At 41.5% G+C, this 19,152-nt stretch overlaps 1 protein-coding gene across 3 annotated transcripts; it reads left to right on the plus strand.

The window, feature by feature from the left end:
• The first annotated feature begins 1,356 nt into the window (after positions 1 to 1,356).
• Positions 1,357 to 17,136, plus strand: LOC123120927 (uncharacterized). 3 transcript variants are annotated; one of them, XM_044540889.1, is made up of 18 exons: positions 1,357 to 2,053; positions 2,460 to 2,687; positions 3,217 to 3,407; positions 3,503 to 3,662; positions 4,324 to 4,461; positions 4,546 to 4,732; positions 5,449 to 5,594; positions 5,732 to 5,914; positions 6,421 to 6,531; positions 9,174 to 9,293; positions 9,381 to 9,525; positions 9,841 to 10,004; positions 10,783 to 10,869; positions 12,293 to 12,618; positions 14,287 to 14,368; positions 14,469 to 14,599; positions 15,250 to 15,505; positions 16,399 to 17,136. In XM_044540889.1, exons 1-18 carry the CDS (start codon positions 1,763 to 1,765, stop codon positions 16,726 to 16,728), a joined length of 3,276 nt encoding a protein of 1,091 aa, XP_044396824.1. In that variant the 5' UTR covers positions 1,357 to 1,762; the 3' UTR covers positions 16,729 to 17,136. The 3 variants fall into 3 exon arrangements, with proteins under 3 accessions (XP_044396824.1, XP_044396823.1, XP_044396825.1); XM_044540888.1 differs by having other exon boundaries at positions 1,359 to 2,053; positions 14,460 to 14,599; positions 16,399 to 17,051; XM_044540890.1 differs by lacking the exon at positions 1,357 to 2,053 and having other exon boundaries at positions 2,467 to 2,705; positions 14,460 to 14,599; positions 16,399 to 17,051.
• The last annotated feature ends 2,016 nt before the right edge of the window (positions 17,137 to 19,152 follow it).

The following is a 19,152-nucleotide window of genomic DNA, read 5'->3' on the forward strand; positions in this document are numbered from 1 at the left end:
AAAAATCACATATTTGCCAACATTGAGCAACTTGATGCGTGCACCACAAGTCCGTTCCCGGTTGGACCAATAATGGGGAATTCACTATCTATATATAGTTCCATACATCTCAATATGACAAAAAAAGTTGGAGCACTGCACAAAATTCGGATGCCTCGTCCACCCACACGGTAAGCGTCCATGGTTTTGTTTCGAGAGCGAACCACAAATTGCTTGTCAGAGCACACATGTTCAATCCTGAGTGAGGACGCGACCTAGTCGATCAGGGTGGGGTCGACGAAGGTGAGCAAGCCAGGGACACAGTGAACATCTTAATACCTCAGAAGAAGCTAGGAAGCTAACAACATTAAGATCAATATTATCATAAACCAGCAAAACTCAAGGCCGTGACATCCCTCCTTGTCCCCGAACGCCACCACTTTCTTACATGTGCGACCCTCCGTCCCCACAACGCGTCGACCACCACGGGATCTCTCTCGACACATCCTCTTTCCCCACCGTACGAGCCATCACTTCCAATCCCACCTGTTGTGGCTGTTTAGAAAAGGAGGAGGCTCATGAGGTGTTGAGGAGGAGCAGTGGCGGATGCAGGAACAATTTCCTGATGTGGCGGAGGTTACTAGTATATGTGTGTCAGCTCAAATCTTAAATGAAGTACCATAGTCCATATAGACCTAGCATACATGTCATGTGTTAGGTATGGCAACAACCAAACCTTGCTAGATTGCTGGCTACGCCACTGAGGAGGGAGGGCAACATCTGCAGCTCAAATCCGGGCAAAAGAGAGGAGGGGGGGGGGTGAGGATCGAGCATGGTAGGAGGAGTAGTGGCAGCTACGGCTCAGGGGAGATTCGTCGGTCCTGGGAGAAAGATTTTTCAGGTCCAATAAGCGCTCCAGACACTGACAGGTGCGGCCCACCACGAAGACCCCAGTCTTGACGCACCAGAGCGCAAACTTTTTTGAAAGGTTAGAGTTTTAAGGGGCAACATCTGCAACTCAAATCCGGGCAAAAGAGAGGAGAGGGGGGGGGGGTGAGGATCGAGCTTGTTAGAAGGAGCAGTGGAAGTTGCGGCTCAGGGGAGATTCGTCGGTCCTGGGAGAAAAATTCTTTAGGTCCAACAAGCACTCCAGACACTGACAGATGCGGCCCACCATGAAGACCACAGTCTCAACGCACCAGAGCGCAGGCTTTTTTGGGAGCTTAGAGTTTTAAGTGTACCAGCCCTAATACTTTTTTTTACACCTAAAAAAAGCCCTAATATTTGTTCTCAGGGAAGCACCGAACAGCACAGCGCGTGGAGTGTCAATCTTGTATCCTCCGAAAACAGAAAGTGGCTCCAGATCCGACAAGCCACTGCCGATAGGCCCTACAGTAGGTTCCAACTCCATTCAACCAAAGCGGCCGCACCTCCCATCGTTTCCCCCCAAATTGCCCATCGCCGCCTCGTCTCCTCCAAATCTCCGCCCGCCATTCTCCCACCACCTCCCCCTGATCCCGCCTCCTCCTCCTCCCCGGAGACCCCTCGCGCCGACCGGAGACCCGACCGCGGAGCAGAACGAGCCGCGCGTCGTAACATTTGGCGGGTGAACCACGGGCCTCCGCAGGACTCCACCGGATCCCGAGCCCGAGATCCCCTCTTCCGATCCAGAACCCCCCCTCCTTCGTCCCCGTCTCCGCTCGAATCTCGCCCTTCTCCGCGGCTCCATGCCGAGCTCGTGAGCGGGACCAGCGGCTTCGGATTTGATCGATCCACGCACGCCATGGCTGGATTCGGCGGCAACTGCAGGCTGGGGGCCGTGCTCTTCTTCTCCGCCTGGATCACGCTCGCGGCCCTCAACAGGCTGGTGCGCCCGGCGCCCAACGGGTGCCAGATGACCTACATGTACCCGACCTACATCCCCATCCACGCCCCCAACAACGTCTCCTCCGACAGATACGGCCTGTTCCTGTACCACGAGGGGTGGAAGGAGATCGACTTCGACGAGCGCGTCCGCAAGCTTGACGGCGTGCCCGTGCTTTTCATCCCTGGCAACGGCGGGAGCTACAAGCAGGTGAAGGCCTGCTTTCATATTTGTTTTATAATATGGCCATGTAAATCAAGCACTGCTACTTGTTAGTCCAAGCACTGCTACTTGTTAGTAGTCGTAAAGAGCTAAGACTAAACGTGTACTGGAATAAAAAGGCCACATATGGCACCGATAGATTAGAAATGGAATAGGATTGCATATTCTTTACTGTTTTGCACCTTGCGTTCACGTATTTATTCGTAGCCTACGTGGCCTGCATTTCAGTGGAGAAGAACATGGATTGGCCGCTAAAGTCCATATTCGCCCGCCCACAATACCATTCTGGAAAGATAGTCCAATTGAATGTTGTTTGACTTGTAATTTTGCTTATTTTGTCGTCGCTGTATTGCTGTTACTGAATTCTTTCTTTGTTATCATGCTATACATCCAGGTTCGCTCATTTGCTGCAGAATCTTCTCGAGCATATCAAAACGGTCCACTTGAGCCCTCCTTTTATCGGGAACCATCTAGTGCATTTGAACTGGAAGATTCTTCCCTTCCATCACAATATGGCCGTATTCTGGATTGGTTTACTGTTGATCTTGAAGGAGAACACTCTGCAATGGATGGTCGCATACTTGAGGAGCATACTGAATATGTTGTCTATGCCATCCATAGGGTAACCAACTCTTAACTCGTAAGATATGATCTTAGGCTCTTAGCATAGAGTGCAATGGGCCCTTCAGTCATAAGCTATTCTCCCTGTGTTGCACAATGTAGTGTATTTTGATTGGTTAAGACAACTCCTTGACCAACAGTTACTACATTTGTATGCAATTCTTATAACATAAGATCAATGTCATTTGATTTGTATTTAAAAGTACTTATGAATGTGATTTTTTATCACATAAAGTCATAAACAACATTTTGTGAAAGTAATTGCTGGTCAAAACCTTGTCTTAACCGATCAAAATACGCCGTGGAAAAAGAAACGAGGGAGTGACTGCAGAATGTATAACTTCTATCATCAGGACAATTCCACTGCATTGAATTTTAGAATGTCCGATATGATTATGCTCTTGTAAACAAATCCACACAGTTTCCTATTTCCACATTTTGTTCCTGTGAAGTAGAACACATTAGTTCTTATTATTCTCCGATATGTTTCATTGAATATGCTCATAGCATATTTGTTCTGTGCTTTGTAGATCCTTGATCAATACAAAGAATCTCATTTAGCACGATCGAAGGATGGTGTTCGTTCTACTGGTAACTTGCCATCTAGTGTTATGCTAGTTGGACATTCAATGGGTGGTTTTGTGGCTCGAGCAGCTCTTGTCCACCCGGGCTTAAGGAAATCAGCTGTTGAAACTATACTGACGCTCTCCAGCCCACACCAGTACTCTCTCTCTGTGGAATTTTTCTGTGTCTTTCGCTTCTGACTCAGTGGGCAAGTGAAGTGTTACTCATGACATAAAATGATTGCTCATCCAGGTATCCTCCTGTTGCTCTGCAGCCGTCCTTGGGTCATTTTTTCTCCCATGTCAATGAAGAATGGAGAAACGGATACAAGAAAGGAGTATCACATACAAGCAGTCCAAAACTCTCAAATGTAGTAGTTGTCTCTATATCAGGCGGCATCCATGATTATCAGGTATTATTTTTGCTGCTGGTATATTATAAGTAGTTAATCACTTAATCCTATGCACATTTGATTATGTCTATGTTATTTTCTTTGATAACAAGATTTCCTTGTTTGTAAGTATCTAAGATCTATGACTGCTTATTTGCTGTATGTGATTCACTTGGATACTGCAAATTTCTCACAAGTTTTAGAAGACTATTTCTATAATATACTGGGTTGAGATTATGAAATCTGTACTCATTTTTTCCGTGATTAGTAATTTCTGTTGTAGATACAGTGGCACTAAGGAACACGTGTCAGTAACTCAGTATCAGGGCATGACTCGTAAAGTTGTACTGTTTTCTTTGCTGATACTCAGTATTCTGATAATGTCAAGTCACAGATGTATAATTGTCTGTTCACAAAATATAAAATAAAGTTAGTTTTTTCTTGTACTAAATCATAATTTACACATTTGAAACGTGATTTTGCTTATACTGGTAATTTTATTACATTCAATTTTAGAAGCTGCTTGTAAGACTAATCTGAAATTTCATAGAATTTCGATAGATTATATGCTACATGATTAGTTTGTTACGGTGTAGCATTAATTGATCACTCTGTGACATTAACTATGTCTTTCTAAAGTAGATACCAATCAAATGTTGAGTTCCCATTTATTTTGGTTCAGATTAGGTCAAGGTTGGCCGCATTGGATGGCATTGTACCTTCTACTCATGGGTTTATGGTAGGGAGCTCCAGTGTGAAGAATGTTTGGCTATCCATGGAACATCAATCCATCCTCTGGTGCAATCAATTAGCTGTACAGGTTGAGACCATTTACTCATCTCAAATGCATTAAATGCTTTACAGTGAAATGTACTGTACTTATGGGGATTTTAACCTTATCCAGGTCGCGCACACTCTTCTTAGCATGATAGATCCTGTGGATCGGCAGCCATTTTTGAGTTCACAAAAAAGAGTCTTTGTGTTTGCGAAAATGCTCCAGAGTGTAGTTCCCCAGTCTTTGAGTTGGATGAATCATGTTTCAGGTTCTCAATCTTCAAATTTTCTTGCGAGTGATACCAGGGAAGCCGGTGGTACGATTTCATTCTTTTCCTTGTTGCATCCTTTGCATAATTGACTATTAATGGCCTAAAAGATGTGGTATGTGTACCCTTATTTATGAGCACATAAAGCTTGGCCGGGGATCTGAAATCTAGGTCAAAAGTGACCATTCATTTTCATATGGCATCCTAACGTTTTAAAATAGCCTTTGTCATTTTTTGAATGTGAAATATAAAAGTGCATCTTGCATTTTACAAATAAAAATATTTTTTGCTGCCTGTGGAAGTTCTGAAGCGGTTTGTGGAAGTAGCTCTAGTTCACCTCTTTCAAAACAACTTTGATGTATACAATTATGTGTCATGATTGTTTCTTTCATCATGTGTCCAATTCAGTACTAACACTAATCTATTTAAGATGTTGTTTAGGCTAACTAACTTTACTGCTATAATATTACACTCATGGCAGTTCTAGTTTATTATGTTTTATAGGGCATGGAAAATTGCTCATTTGGTATTACACTGTTATTTTAAATCACAAATAGACGTGGTTCAGTTTTTGTAGTGAGTTTGTCAGTAATAATTTCTACCTCATTTTACTGCTTCAGTTGACATATCATATCTACAAATACATCTCTAAACACTGTAATACCAATGTGGTATCAACCATAAATAAAGTGTTATAAAAGAGAAGTGCTGTCAAACTCTCATGCCATTCTTGTCGTCTTTACATAACAATATATTTTCTATAGAATTGCAGCGAAATGATACACTTTTTTGCCCACCATCTGTTCTATGGACAAGTGATGGCCTTGAAAAGGACCTGCATATCCAGTCAAATTTGGTTACTGTTTTAGCGATGGATGGCAGGAGAAGATGGTTAGATATTAAAAAGCTGGTAGGTGAAATTGTCTTACTAGTGTTTGATCAGTGTAGCTTTTTCAAAGTTCTGCGTACTGTTTGGACACCATATTACAAATTTAGCAGGTGTCTAATTGAATAAACTTTGTCCGCTTAACTGTTCTCTCGTTGAAGGGTTCAAATGGAAGAGGACACTTTGTTTTTGTCACAAATCTTGCTCCATGTTCTGGAGTCAGGATTCACTTGTGGCCAGAAAAGCATCGTTCGTCCATTGAAAATGAAGTACCTGCTAGCAAAAGGATAGTTGAAGTTACCTCAAAGATGGTCCATATCCCAGCAGGACCTGCACCAAAACAGGTAATATCTTTAACTGTTCACCTTTCATGTTCCTACATCCTGGCATTCTCCATCTTTCTGGTTCATGTAGCAGGTTTCTTGTTTATACTGTTTACGATACAAATGGTCTCAATGACTTCTCTGTTCCCAACGTTGCTTTGTCTTTATACTATCAACTGCAGCATCTGAATCCTATTTTCTTATATTATGTTAGGCTACTACCTAACAAAATAACCCTCACATTTTCAGTTATATCAAGTTACTTCTGTTGATTTAAGTATCTTTTTACCATGCTATCCACATTGTGAAGCTTCTCCTTCCCTTTTGTTTTTTTATTATGCTTGGTGCAGTGGAAATCATTGTTTTTGAGGGTACTTTTTTCTTTTCTTTCTGAACGTTGCTTTTGTACAGTACACATTGTACAATGGACCAATTCTATTTCTTGTGCTCATTTGCCTTCATCTACTGCAAGTAACATACCATTTGTTCCCTTATTCACGTTGTCATCATTATTGCTTGTCGAGCAGGTAGAACCCGGGAGCCAAACTGAGCAACCGCCTCCTTCTGCCTTTCTTTTGCTGAGTCCAGAAGATATGAATGGTTACAATTTCATGACTATATCGGTGGCTTCGCGGCAGGTATTCCCTTGAACCATTCCTGTTTTCATCTAGAATGCTTTTGTGCAACTAATTCCACATATGTTCTTTGTGAGTTAACTTTCTGAATATAGTGTGCTTTGAATTTCTCCCATCCTAACCTCTTCACAAGATAATTTGTTACTTGTGCTAATAAAAAAGGTGTGTGGTTTAGGGTACAGAAATGCAATGAATAAGCATAACTGATAACTACCATCATGTGATACTGAAAGTGTTCTATTCAAATATACAACCTCTGTAACTTAATGTAAGACGTAAGATGTTTTTGCAGTTTAAATTAAACTGCAAAAATGTCTTACATTAAGTTACAGAGGGAGTACATTTGTTCTCACAAACGTGTCTTGTGAGATCAGGCTCAATCAAGTCTTATCTAACTAAATCGGTACTGGAAATAGATGCTCCTTAGAGCTCTGAGATTTTTGTCCGTCAGATTCGTCCCTCCATCTTGGCTGTTCATTTTCGTTGGTTGCTGGAGCTCTGTGGCCTTTCTTTTTACCACACATAGTCTTCCCTGTCTGGCTGACTCGTATGGCCGGTGTTGTATGAGTCCGTCTGCAGCCAGCATTTGTCCGCCTACTGCTAGGGAGTTGGATGGATTGGAGGAGAGAACCGTGGTCTTGTGATTTGGTCATATTCTTGAAGGCATTAGTGGAGTTTCATGTATCTACTCTTGGTTCCTGGTGTGACTGTACTGCCCTAGCATCCGTGACTCGCCGCCTGCACGACGCTAGAGCTCCTCTTGCAGTGGAGGGCAAGGCGAACCTACCTTTCACCTCTGCTCTCATTTGTCACAGCCTCTTCCCCTGTCCCCTGGTTATTGGCAGCTTAGCATGGCGGTGAAAACCCTTTACATAACTCCAGGTGAATAAGATCGCTTGCCTGACTTAACTTTCTGGCCCACCTGTCTGCTCGCTTTATGTTCTCATTGCGCCCTCTGCTTCTCTTGTCCCCCTTGCCTTGGCCGCCCAGAGCAGAGGAAAAGGACATGTATGCGGTGGCTGTACGTGGCCCAGATGGGTCGGCGATGCTAGTTTAGATAGAAGTCTTTGTAAAAATAATGTCTTCACAAACAATACATGGCGATGCTGCTGCATTAACAATGAACAACTCATAGGCAAGCCCTATTGGTATTGTTTTTTGTCATAAACAGATAAGCTTGCAACTTTAATTTGAATGTTGGATATTTTCAACCCAGCCAAAGAGAAAACCCAACCAGTTAGTCAGGTTTTTTTAATATAATATCTTACACTAACTTTTGTACAGCATACATGCGAGTAGAGAGGCGATTACTGTGTTTACAAATTCATGTTGAATAAGGAAAAAATGTAAAAAAATCTTCCAAGTTAACCAGAGAACCACAAACAACCTGAGCTTCAGTTATAATTAACAAAACAACCTGAGCTCAGTTGTCTACTGCATGTGAAAATAATAAGACCCATCTCTAGTTTATTATTTATGACGTGGAAGTCTAGAAAGAGTAAGACACCTGAGCTTCAGTTATAATTAACAAAACAACCTGAGCTCAGTTGTCTACTGCATGTGAAAATAATAAGACCCATCTCTAGTTTATTATTTATGACGTGGAAGTCTAGAAAGAGTAAGACACGTTGAATCGACCAGAAAGTATGTTTTGTAAAAATAAAATCATTGTCATGGTTTTGGTCCCTCTACTTTCCATGTGCCAGAACCATGAGTTGGTCGCGAGATCTTATGGGTTTCACCTCTAGCCTACCCCAACTTGTTTGGGACTAAAGGCTTTGTTGTTGTTGTTGTTGGTTTTGGTCCCTCTACTTTCGACACCTAAGGCAACCAAATATTGTTTGTTTTCATGGAGATGTAACATAAATGATACTTTGTGTGCCTGAATTTATTATGAATTTGATATGGTTGGCTTCAATATAAATATGCAGTTTGATGCATTAATTAGTAATAAATATGGAGTTGTAGAATGCCTATTGCCTATTATGGACAATTCCTCCTAAGTAGGCAATATGTAGGTAGGTCAAGTCTTTTTGTCCATCCTTTATAACAGAACCACCAACCTGATGTTCTTATGGATTGGAAATTAGAGGGTGTTATGGACTTGGTCGGGGCAATGTGTCCGGCTGGCACCCACAAGGCTAGCAATGTGAGGGATTAGACTTGGTCCATTAAATAATGATTAAAGATTATCTTGTTACAAAGAGACTAGATTAGTTGGCCTGAGTAGTGATAATGCGGGGGTTGCTCAAAGTCAAAATTGGATGGCAACAGGCATGGATAGTGGTGAGGCAAAGTAGTGGCAGGTGCTAAACTCAGGTCTGGGGATGCTACTGCCTGGATTCAGAGCACCTTGACATAATTAGCGAGCTTGACGTACCTCGCGAACACCGGCAAGTCTGGCACCTTGACATAATTAGCAAGCTTGATGTACCTCGCGAACACCGGCAAGTCTGGGAATTCTAGCTCATATAAATATGGTAAAATGTGTCAATAAAAACTAAACCCATCAGTTTAGTTTGAACTCCCATCTCATACGCCTTTGGTATATTTTGTGGTTATAAAATATCAATAGATGCACATAGTAAGCCTTTTATTTGCGCATTGAATTGATACACTGGTTGTTCTAATATTTTGGTATCCAGACGATTTCAGGCAGACCTCCCCCAGCGGCTTCGATGGCAGTGGGGCAGTTCTTTAATCCAGTGGAAGGAACAAGTGCACTTTCTGTTGGCAGGATTGTCCACTCTAGCTATTCACCTGAAGTTAGTAATTAGTACTTAACATAATATATATGATGTTGTCTAATTTATGATACAAAACGGGCTGAAACCTAGATGTCTTGATCCCAGGAAATATTTTTGAAGGAGGATCACCCAATGGCTTTAACCCTGTCGTTTTCGGTCAGCCTTGGTCTTCTACCAGTTTTGTTCTCACTGAGAACTACTGGATGTGGAATAAAAAATATTGGTGACCAAATCGAAGCTGATAAAAACAGTAAGCAACTGCATCTGTTTGACTTTTTTCTCCTAGTCTTTACTTGTAAATGGGTGATAGTAATAACAACTAATAACAGCCAGTATGCATTCTATTCCGATCATTATTATGATTTATACAAGACGTAAGAACTAATAATTGCCTGTGTGCTTTCTGTTCTGGCCATTATGATCTATGCAAGACATAACCTCTACACCTATCTGTAGATGATCAACTTACTGGCTGTTGCACCAGATTAAGTCATACTTATCTGTTTGAAGAACTTTGGTTAAGCATTGCTACTACCTTGTAACTTCTCATATGTATGCATTGCAGACCTTTGTAAATTACGGTGCTTCCCACCTGTTGCACTGGCTTGGGATTCTGTATCAGGCATACACATTATTCCGAATATCTATTCTGAAACTGTAGTGGTTGATTCGTCACCTGCTACTTGGGATTCACACCAAGGGGCAGAGAAAACTACTGTGCTAGTCCTGGTAAGGTTACTTATCGTACTGTTTTTTTGTGTGGAAGTAACCTCAGTAATGACACTGGAAAGTTACATGTTATGGAAATTGACACTCCAATATTTTTAGGTTTTGTAATGCACTAAACCCTTTTTACACTTGCTTATATATTTTATTGTATCTTCTAAATTATCATTGTACAAATGGCTTAATACCTGTGTTATATCTTTCTTGTAGCCGCCGTGCACGGCCAGCAATTACCATCTTTCATAGGTTCTACGACCCTAGATTGACTGACCAGTCCTAATGATTCTGCATCAGTCTTAGAATTTTGATCCTCGATCGTACATTGATCCCACAATTTGTGATCCTACCATAGAACCTCTGATTTGATTCAGGATCACAATTCTGACGAACTTGATGTGCTCCCATAGCACCTTAGTGTTGTCGCCAACTGACTGCCATCTTTAGTCCCCATGCAACCATTCTCTATTCTTGTGATGCTGCTCACCACACCCAGGGAGTGTTGCCAATTACCAAGCCTGTATGTTGACGATGCTGCTAGCCCTAGTTCCTTCCGACTAGCCATGTACCACCTTCGACACATAATGAAGTCTCTCCAAAATTCAAGGTTTTATAATTTTTATTACCGTGATGTTCATTTCTAACATGAAAACGTTGGGGTGTCCATGCAGCCCTAAATTGTCACTGAGCTATTTTAGTCGTTGCTTATCCAATGTTAGACATAAACTGAATATGTTATTTCTCAACTTTGAACTCATTATTTAGGTGGCTCCAAATTTTGTAGGCTGACCCGCATTGCTCATACAAAGTCAGTCTTCGCGCTTCGCTTGGTGCTGCAACTAGCAGATTCTTTTTGTTGTACTCATCCGAGGTAATCTTCATTTGCAGGACAACTTTAGCATGATTGCAGCATAGTCCTTATTTTTGAGCTCGAGTCATGTTTTGCGGGTGGCATCATAATGTCTCTCTTCGCTAAACCGCATTGATTGTTACTCCCTCCGTTCCAAAATAGATGACCCAACTTTGTACTAAAGTTAGTACAAAGTTGAGTCATCTATTTTGGAACGGAGGGAGTAGAAGTTTAGGTTTAGTAACTATCAACAGATATGGCCCAAACATGACATGTCTTGTGTGCTGTGGAGTCTATAATCTGTTCACACCCCTTTCCTTAAGCACTCTTATCATGGTTAGCGGCCATCACCCTGGCATCTATGCGCATTGGGGACAACATGATGGCTGATTGAGGGAGGTAGATAGTGGGGGTGGGGCTAACCTTAGCCCCACTTGTTGCCGTTATTGTGTTGCCATCTCATGGCTGATTGAGGGAGGTTGACAGTGGGGCTAACCTTAGCCCCACTTGTTGCTGTTATTGTGTCACCACTCACCATCGCCAGGCCTGCTGCTGGGCTGTTGTGCGTTAGAGATAGTGGGAGTTTGAGGCAGCATTGCCAGGGCTAAGTAACATTATGGAGAGGCCACAGGTGGGCAGCTGGGTTCAGATGAATTGAGAGTCTTTTTTCCTGGTGTGCTATCCTCGCCTCACCTGGGTGCCTGCATATCTGTGGCTCTCATCATGTTTGAGTCTTTGAACACACTGCAAATAACTGTCTATTACTTGTAATCTTCTTGAAGTAAAGACCTTTTGGTACTTTCTTACTAAGGACATTAATCCTGACTGTTTTCTGAAGGTCAAGGAACCACATTATTATTCTACTGGCTAGATACTGTATGTTAAATTGTTAATGCAGGACACAACAGTGATGTATTTGTAATCAACATCCCACAGTAGCTGTTTCAACTACTTAAATCTATAGGCCTTGCTCAACCTTTTCCATGCATCCGTTTGTACAAAATATCTCATGATACCCTAACATTTAAGACAAACAAGCTAATCTTGATGGCTAATGGGTCACAATTTCGCCAACCTGTAGAAGGGGGATGTTTTAGCTTTACATACTTTTATGATACAGAATAGGGAATGTATAATACTTATTAATAGGCCATTTGTGTATGTATTTATCTTTGTGCGGCGAGGGCATGCATATTATGGATTTTTAGAGGAGAACTTCGGGTTTTGTGTTTTTCTTGCTATACGACCGTCCGATTCTTTTCACTGGTTTGCCTATGATGTGTTTCTCGTGGTACAACATTGATGATTATGTAGTCATTATTCATCAAATTTACACCATTGATGGATTACAGCATATTTGCATAGAACTGCTAGTTACTGTAGCCAGATAGCTACATAAGACTGCCCATGGTTACCTGTTAAACTATTATTATGTCTTTTGCAGATTCTTGGTTTCATGATTGCCATAACACTGTTTGGCCTGATGCGACAATCGTTAGCATGGGAATGTGACTCTTCTGTGCCATCTATTTTGTCAGCTATTGAGACTAATCTGAAGCCAAAGCCGTTGATGTTCCTTTGTTTCACGCCAATACTTCTTTTCCTTGCCTTCTTATTTTTCACTACACAGCAAAACCCTCGATTTGGAACCTTCTTGTTTGTTACTGTGGTCTGCTACATAGTTGCCAATGGTTTCACCATTTTGGTAACACTAAGTTCGAAATTGATTCTGTATGTGGCTGCCATTCTACATGTCTTCGCCAAAAGACGGTTAGTACATGCTAAATACATCTATAAGTTTTTTTTTCTTCTGTTCTTTCTTGTCATGATGCAGGGAATGTTCAGGAGCTAGTAGTCTAAATCTTACTCCCTCCATTCCATAATGTAGTGCGCTCACGCTTTTCAAGATTTAACTTTGACCATAAATTAGACCAATAATACATAAATCATTTTACTGAAAAATTATACCTTTGAAAACTTCTTTCGAATATGAATTCAAAGGTATCGGTCATGCCCCCGCCGCAGCCGCTCATGTTGGTTAAATTTATAGTCAAAGTTAAATCTCGAAAAGCGTGGGCGCACTACATTATGGAATGTAGGGAGTATTAAGTTATTATTTGTATTTGAAAAATGTCCACTTTACTCTACTGCAGTATCATGATTGTTCAATTAACAGCCTGAACTTCAAATCGTCTAATTTAACCCCTTAATATTTAACATCAGATCATTTTACTCCCCGAGGACAGTTTTGCCACGTAGATCTGTACTTCGTCCTTTCTCTCTCCCTGACTTGTCTCCCTCCCGTTGTTCTTTATTCTTTCCCCACTATCTCCGAGGTATCTTCTCCCTTGTCCGATCGAGTTGGACCTGAGTTCTAATCTCCCCCATAACAACCAAATGATCCGTGGCTGGGTCGTCGCTGCCACATGGAGCCCACAACCGCCACACCTGAGATTGGACTCGGCTTTCGTTGTTGTAGGTGTAGCACGCATCAAGCTCGCTCTCAGGTTTACATGCCACCACCACATGGGTGCATCGTTGAAGATATCTGTCGTGTTGTGTAGATAGGGCAGTGAGAGAGGAGATAGAGATGCATGTGCTTTTTCTTATCCCTCTACAGACTGACATTGTTCTTCTCCATGTCGTTGGAAAAGAATCGCTCATCTTAGCATTTCGTCCAGCATGTTGGGAGTGAAACAGTTTTATCATTTGCATGTGCGTGGAGCTGATCGTGTTTGGGCAGTGAGTTGACAAAGCTAGGGGATCCCCGTCAGAGAGGTAGGCTGATCAGGGGTTCTCCATGGTAGTAAAACTGTTAAGTTGTACGAGGGGATTGTAAGTTTAGGGGGCTCAGTAAGCCAATCTAAAGTTCAGGGACTTAATGTACAAACAGTATACTTCTACGGAATAAACTTGACGTTTTTTTACTTCTGTTTGGGGGATAATTGTTGAATAATGAGATAATAGAACCGACATTTGATACTCTTATTGTATGATGCAGTGGACTTGTGTATCCTGAATTAGTATATTACTTATGCTATTGGCTTACTACCTCATCTAAGTATCAGTATACTTGTGCTAAGAAATTGAGATTTGATTTCAGAAATGAGAACTAGTGCACAGCAGTATCTAGAGTTTGTCAGAGCTGTGGTGTTGAATTGGGTTAGGGACTTCGGTGTAGCTGGACATTCTTTCTTTATGGTTATTACCTATATATTGTTTGTTTATTAGGAATAAACAATTAGCTTCTGTGATGCGATCGGTATATGCACTTCATATTCTGCATCCTGAGAAATTGGTCTCCACAAAGGAAAATCTGATTGTAAAACTAGTGAGCCTTGCAGTGTACCATTATGGAGTTTCTGAAGCAAGTATGTGTGCAACAAACATTACACCATTTTTTGATTACTTATCTTGTAATAAAATAATGATCTACAGCTGGCAATCTTGGGAGGACGGTGCTCATTCTCCACTTGTTCGCCAGTTCCTCGCTTTCTCGTTCTCATTTCAGTCTCTCAAGGTAAGTGCCTCCTGGAAGTATGAGAGTATACGCAGATATGCATGTTTTGCTGATTTTTCTTGTTGACACTAACTGATGTACTTTGAAAAAGATTGTGCAGATGATCAAGAACAATACAAATATAGCCGTAGCATTTGCTACAATTACTCTTGTCTGCTTCGTTCATCCAGCAATTGGTCTTGGTCTGTTACTTCTTTCACATTCCTTCCATGCCCATTCAGCCCTCTGCAGGTACGTTTTAACTTGATATACACTAGTTCTAGCTATATGATTTTCCATAAGGGCCCGTTTGGAATGCAAGAGTTAGGCAGGAGTTTATTTCCTATAGGAACGGGAAAAACTTTTGCATTCCAAACAAGGCTTTGCTTTTACTTATGCGTGTCAACAAAGTGTTCAGTGGCTTGTTTGTGCCTACTAGCACCATGCCTGTGTATTGCTACCAAAATAACAAAGGTACATCCAATCAGGCACCGCATTGATCTCCACACGACATCTAATGGTCACAGAAATTGAGTTAGACTTGTAAAATAAAGTCAATTTACAACGGATAAACCATGAAAGTATCATGTTATGTATTCTGAAAGCCACAAAATAAGATGGTGGAGATCGTGGACAGATGGCCCACTAGTTAGTGAGTGCCACTAGTTAGTGAGTGAGTTACTTTTGGTGGACATGAAGTGGCAGGTGGACAAGCACCATCTACTCCAGTATTTATAGGGACAAATTTCTTGCCTCCAGTTCTGTATGCATGGATTAGAATCATAAAACGTACTTGGAACTTATTTTGAATGCAATGATATAGGGCCATATATATATGTATACATTTTATATGTAATCCCAGTTGTTCAACTACTGAAGTGGATGCTTTGGTACTGTAACAGTTTCTTAGGAGCTTCGTTTCGTAACATCGCTCAGAAAAAGGACCTGTATAAATCCAAGATGGATAATAATCCTATTCTACAATCCAAAAGTAAACCAGATGGGCTCGAGCAACTTCTGCCAATGGATGACAGCCCAACAGCTGCTAAAAGCTTTACTGACAGCCAGCTAGAAGTGTTTGACTGTCGGCATGGGATTATGATCCTGCATCTTCTAGCTACACTCATGTTTGTGCCTTCACTTATTGCTTGGATACAGGTTTGTTGTTTTTACTTATCTGAATGATTTTGGACAAACTCCTCAATGACAGTAATTGCCTCATCAGTGATGACATAAAGCATGAAAATATTCTTCCCTGTACTGATTTTGTGAGCAGCACCTCAATAGACCAAATGTCCACTAGCCAGTGCCTCAACTGAATTATTATATTCATATCATTCTAATTGTGAACTTGGTCCTGTGAAAAAAGGATGAAACATGGTTCTAATTGTCAATCAGTCTCCGTCGTTGATAAATAACTAATAATGAATCCTGGCTGAATGATCATCTTATTGTGCACTTAATATTTAGGCAACATATGCTAGACAGGCCATTGCTTTTATTGTATTGTCTAGCATACCTTCATATAATTGATTACTGTTGTGAAGAAACTGCAGCTCAGCCTGGCACCTCAGTTTTGGACTTGCATTGCTATGTTACACTAGACATATAATTGTGTCTTAATTGACTCATGCCATCCATGGAAAGGCCTGAACATTTAATTATGTAATGTGTATCTTGAAAATATAATGTTACTGTCAGCATACAGGTTAGTGTATATGGTTGACCGGTTTCAATTTTCTACGTCTAGTTATGATCAGGGTTTCATTTAATTACCCAAGCAAAAATCACGCTACCATTCAGGATATAGATTTTTTTAATAAGATATGGTTGACTCCAGTGGGTCATTCCCAGTGAACCTGATTCATGTTCCTACCGTCACTGTACCTTGCCAACTTTGATTCTGGAACCACTATTATTTTGTGTTCTATAACCTGGGCACTTTGCGGACATCCCATAGAAACATTTATAGGATGTTACTTCAGCGAGCAACTTATGTTACGCTGCTTAATCAGTAATGATTTAAATCGGTTCCTGTTGTTTCTGTGCAGAGAATCGGAGTGGGTCAGAGATTTCCGTGGTTTGTTGATTCTGCCCTTTGTGTTGGTGTTATTCTGCATGGACTTTTGGGATCACAGCCAACTGCCAGCTTTATATCTTTTAAGTTACCCGGAAGGAGAGGGCGCGAAGTTGGAATGAGCTTTCTGTACCTCATAGGTGGCTTTTATTCCTTTATTAGCTCCATGGCATTGGCACCTTACAGAGCGCTGTATGCGATGGCCATCATTGGTTTCATCTGTTTTGCTTCCAGAATTCTTGAGACTAGAGGTAAGGTGAGAGGTGATACTAGCTCTAGAAAAAGGCACTGGCATAGACATTGACACTAGCTTGGAAAGGATTAATTTTGCGAGAACGGGCGACACAGTAGTGTAGGATACCAGCTCTTAATCTTTGTGGATGATGACTGCAAACTGCAAAGAACTTGGCTTTGCTTATGATTGCAAACTGCAAAGTGTTACCGAATTTTGGTGTAGCCAGATCTTGATGGTCGACCCATAGGTGAGGTATATGAATGTGAGATGACTGGATGGATCAGTAACTGTACAATCTGGAATTCAAGCATGATGTACTGATTTTGTGATAGAAGTGAACAAATGTGATCTTATTAGGCTCTGTTTAGTATCGCAGTAGCTTTTTCTTAGTATACCAGCTTGTTTTGTTTAAATAATCTTCTATGTGGGTGTAACAGAAAAGTCTTGCTGAAATTAGTAGATACTCAGTTTAACACACTGGATTTTGCAGTCAATTGCAACGTCCCCAACCAAACTGGCTCTTGGCAAGAATGGATGCAGAATAGTCCTGTATTTTTCAAAAAGATGCTTTCCGTAGTTTGGTTTGTTTCCATTCTCTCCGGTGTTCCAGACTTTTTCAGTAAAATGTGAACAAATGAAAATATTGCCATTTCAATTTCTTGATGGTGATTCTTCTTACCCCTGGTTCCACAATTGTCTAGCTTTGCTTGCAAATTTTGTGTTTTGTACATTTAAATCTGCAGGAGGTTTTGTGCTGAAAATTTGCTTATTTTCTGCGGCTACAGGTCAGGGTTTTCACCTTAATAAAAATGCAATGAAAACCCTGCCATTAAGCAAATAGCTCCACTTAATTGATTGCAAATCTACTATTCCTGTATCCCTATAAAAACATGCGAGGCAGATCCAAATCTCTACTTTCTACTATTAAAGGGTAGTCCGTACTTCGTCTTTCGGTTATCTTGGTTCCACCCGTCGAGAGATTCCCAACTCCATCGATTTTTTTGCGCCGCCTTTGCTTTGTACGTGCTCCCCTCCATGCTAAGAAAAACCAGCGTCCTCCCCTCCAGCCTAAGGAACCCATTGGCAGAAGACTTGAAAGAAAAACCATAATGCCTTGTCTGCCCAGACATCTCATCTTGCTCCTCATGTTTCCACCTCGCGTCCCGCTCCTCATGCAAGGATGATGAGGATCCGCCAAAGAGAACCGCGAACATGAGGACGAGAGCGTGCTGTCCCAAGCAGCCCCTCGCTGCCGCACCCATGCACTAATGTAAAACCTCATGTCCCGCTCGACGAAGACGACGAGAGGGGCGACGAAGAGCACTACGAAGAGGAGGAAGAGAGCGGGGACGAGTGGTAAGAGGATGCCGACTACGAAGTATCCAAGAAGAGAGAGCTGGAGATGCTTGCAAAGGCGGCGGAGATCGGGTACAAGATGCTAAGCCTGCTCTATTTACCGTCGTCTAGGTAGCTAGGTAGGGCCTCCCGCCGACGCCAACTCCTCCATGCCAGCGTCTCCATCGTCAGCACTCTCTTCATTGGCAGATAACGACTCCCAGACACGCACGACCGAGCCAATCGTCCCCCGCCACCCTCCACAACGGTGCCACTCATCCAACCACCAGGGGCTTCCTTCGGCCGGCCACCTCGACGGCCAACGCGACCTGTTCTTCAACTACGTCAACCATCCCATTGCGCCGTTGATTTGCTCTGCCACAAGATTACATGGCAGGCTGAGGCCAAAGAAGGTGAGTGTCACATAAGTGGCTGCTACTAGGGATAACAGGCAACATGAAAGTTTCTTCCTCCTTTTCACCACGCGCCACTTCATATTCACGCCAAATTCTTGATAAGCTGCATGTTACGCATATAGATAATGCAACTCTATCTTACTAAGATGTTTTATATCTTATAAGACATCATAAGTGCAAAAAGGAGTTGAAGAAAACCATGTAAAGAGCTAGCCAACACAGAATCTCAAGATCTTGATGATAAGGTTAACAAAATTTGGATATTTTGAGGACATGCGGTGTACATCATCACAGAATTAACTTGAAACTGTCAGGCTTATATGGTATGTTTTTGAAGTCACCATAGTCATACTTGTTCTAATTCAAATTATGGAATTGTGTTCTATATACATTTATACATACATGGTGTAAGTACAGAACAGTTTCAAGTATGGTTAAGTTGTAATGTGTTGCAATATAACAGAGAATTTATGTAGTAGGATGCATATTATGACTTACATTTCACCCTATTAGTGAGCTTAGAATTGTTAACATAAAAATTATTTACATGCCAGACATCGTCTTGGTGATGAATTGTCAATACATGCTCTGACCAGGATGAAATGCCAAACTGTTGTGGTTCTCTATATCTTAGCCACAATCTTTTACTGTCACATGCTAGATTTCTCAAATTTGTATGAATTCCTATGCTCAAAGTCTCAGTTTCACAGAAAAATACCATTAGCTAACATGCATTTTTTTT

This window comes from Triticum aestivum, chromosome 5D (assembly GCF_018294505.1).
Source record: "Triticum aestivum cultivar Chinese Spring chromosome 5D, IWGSC CS RefSeq v2.1, whole genome shotgun sequence".
Classification (NCBI taxonomy): Eukaryota; Viridiplantae; Streptophyta; class Magnoliopsida; order Poales; family Poaceae; genus Triticum; species Triticum aestivum.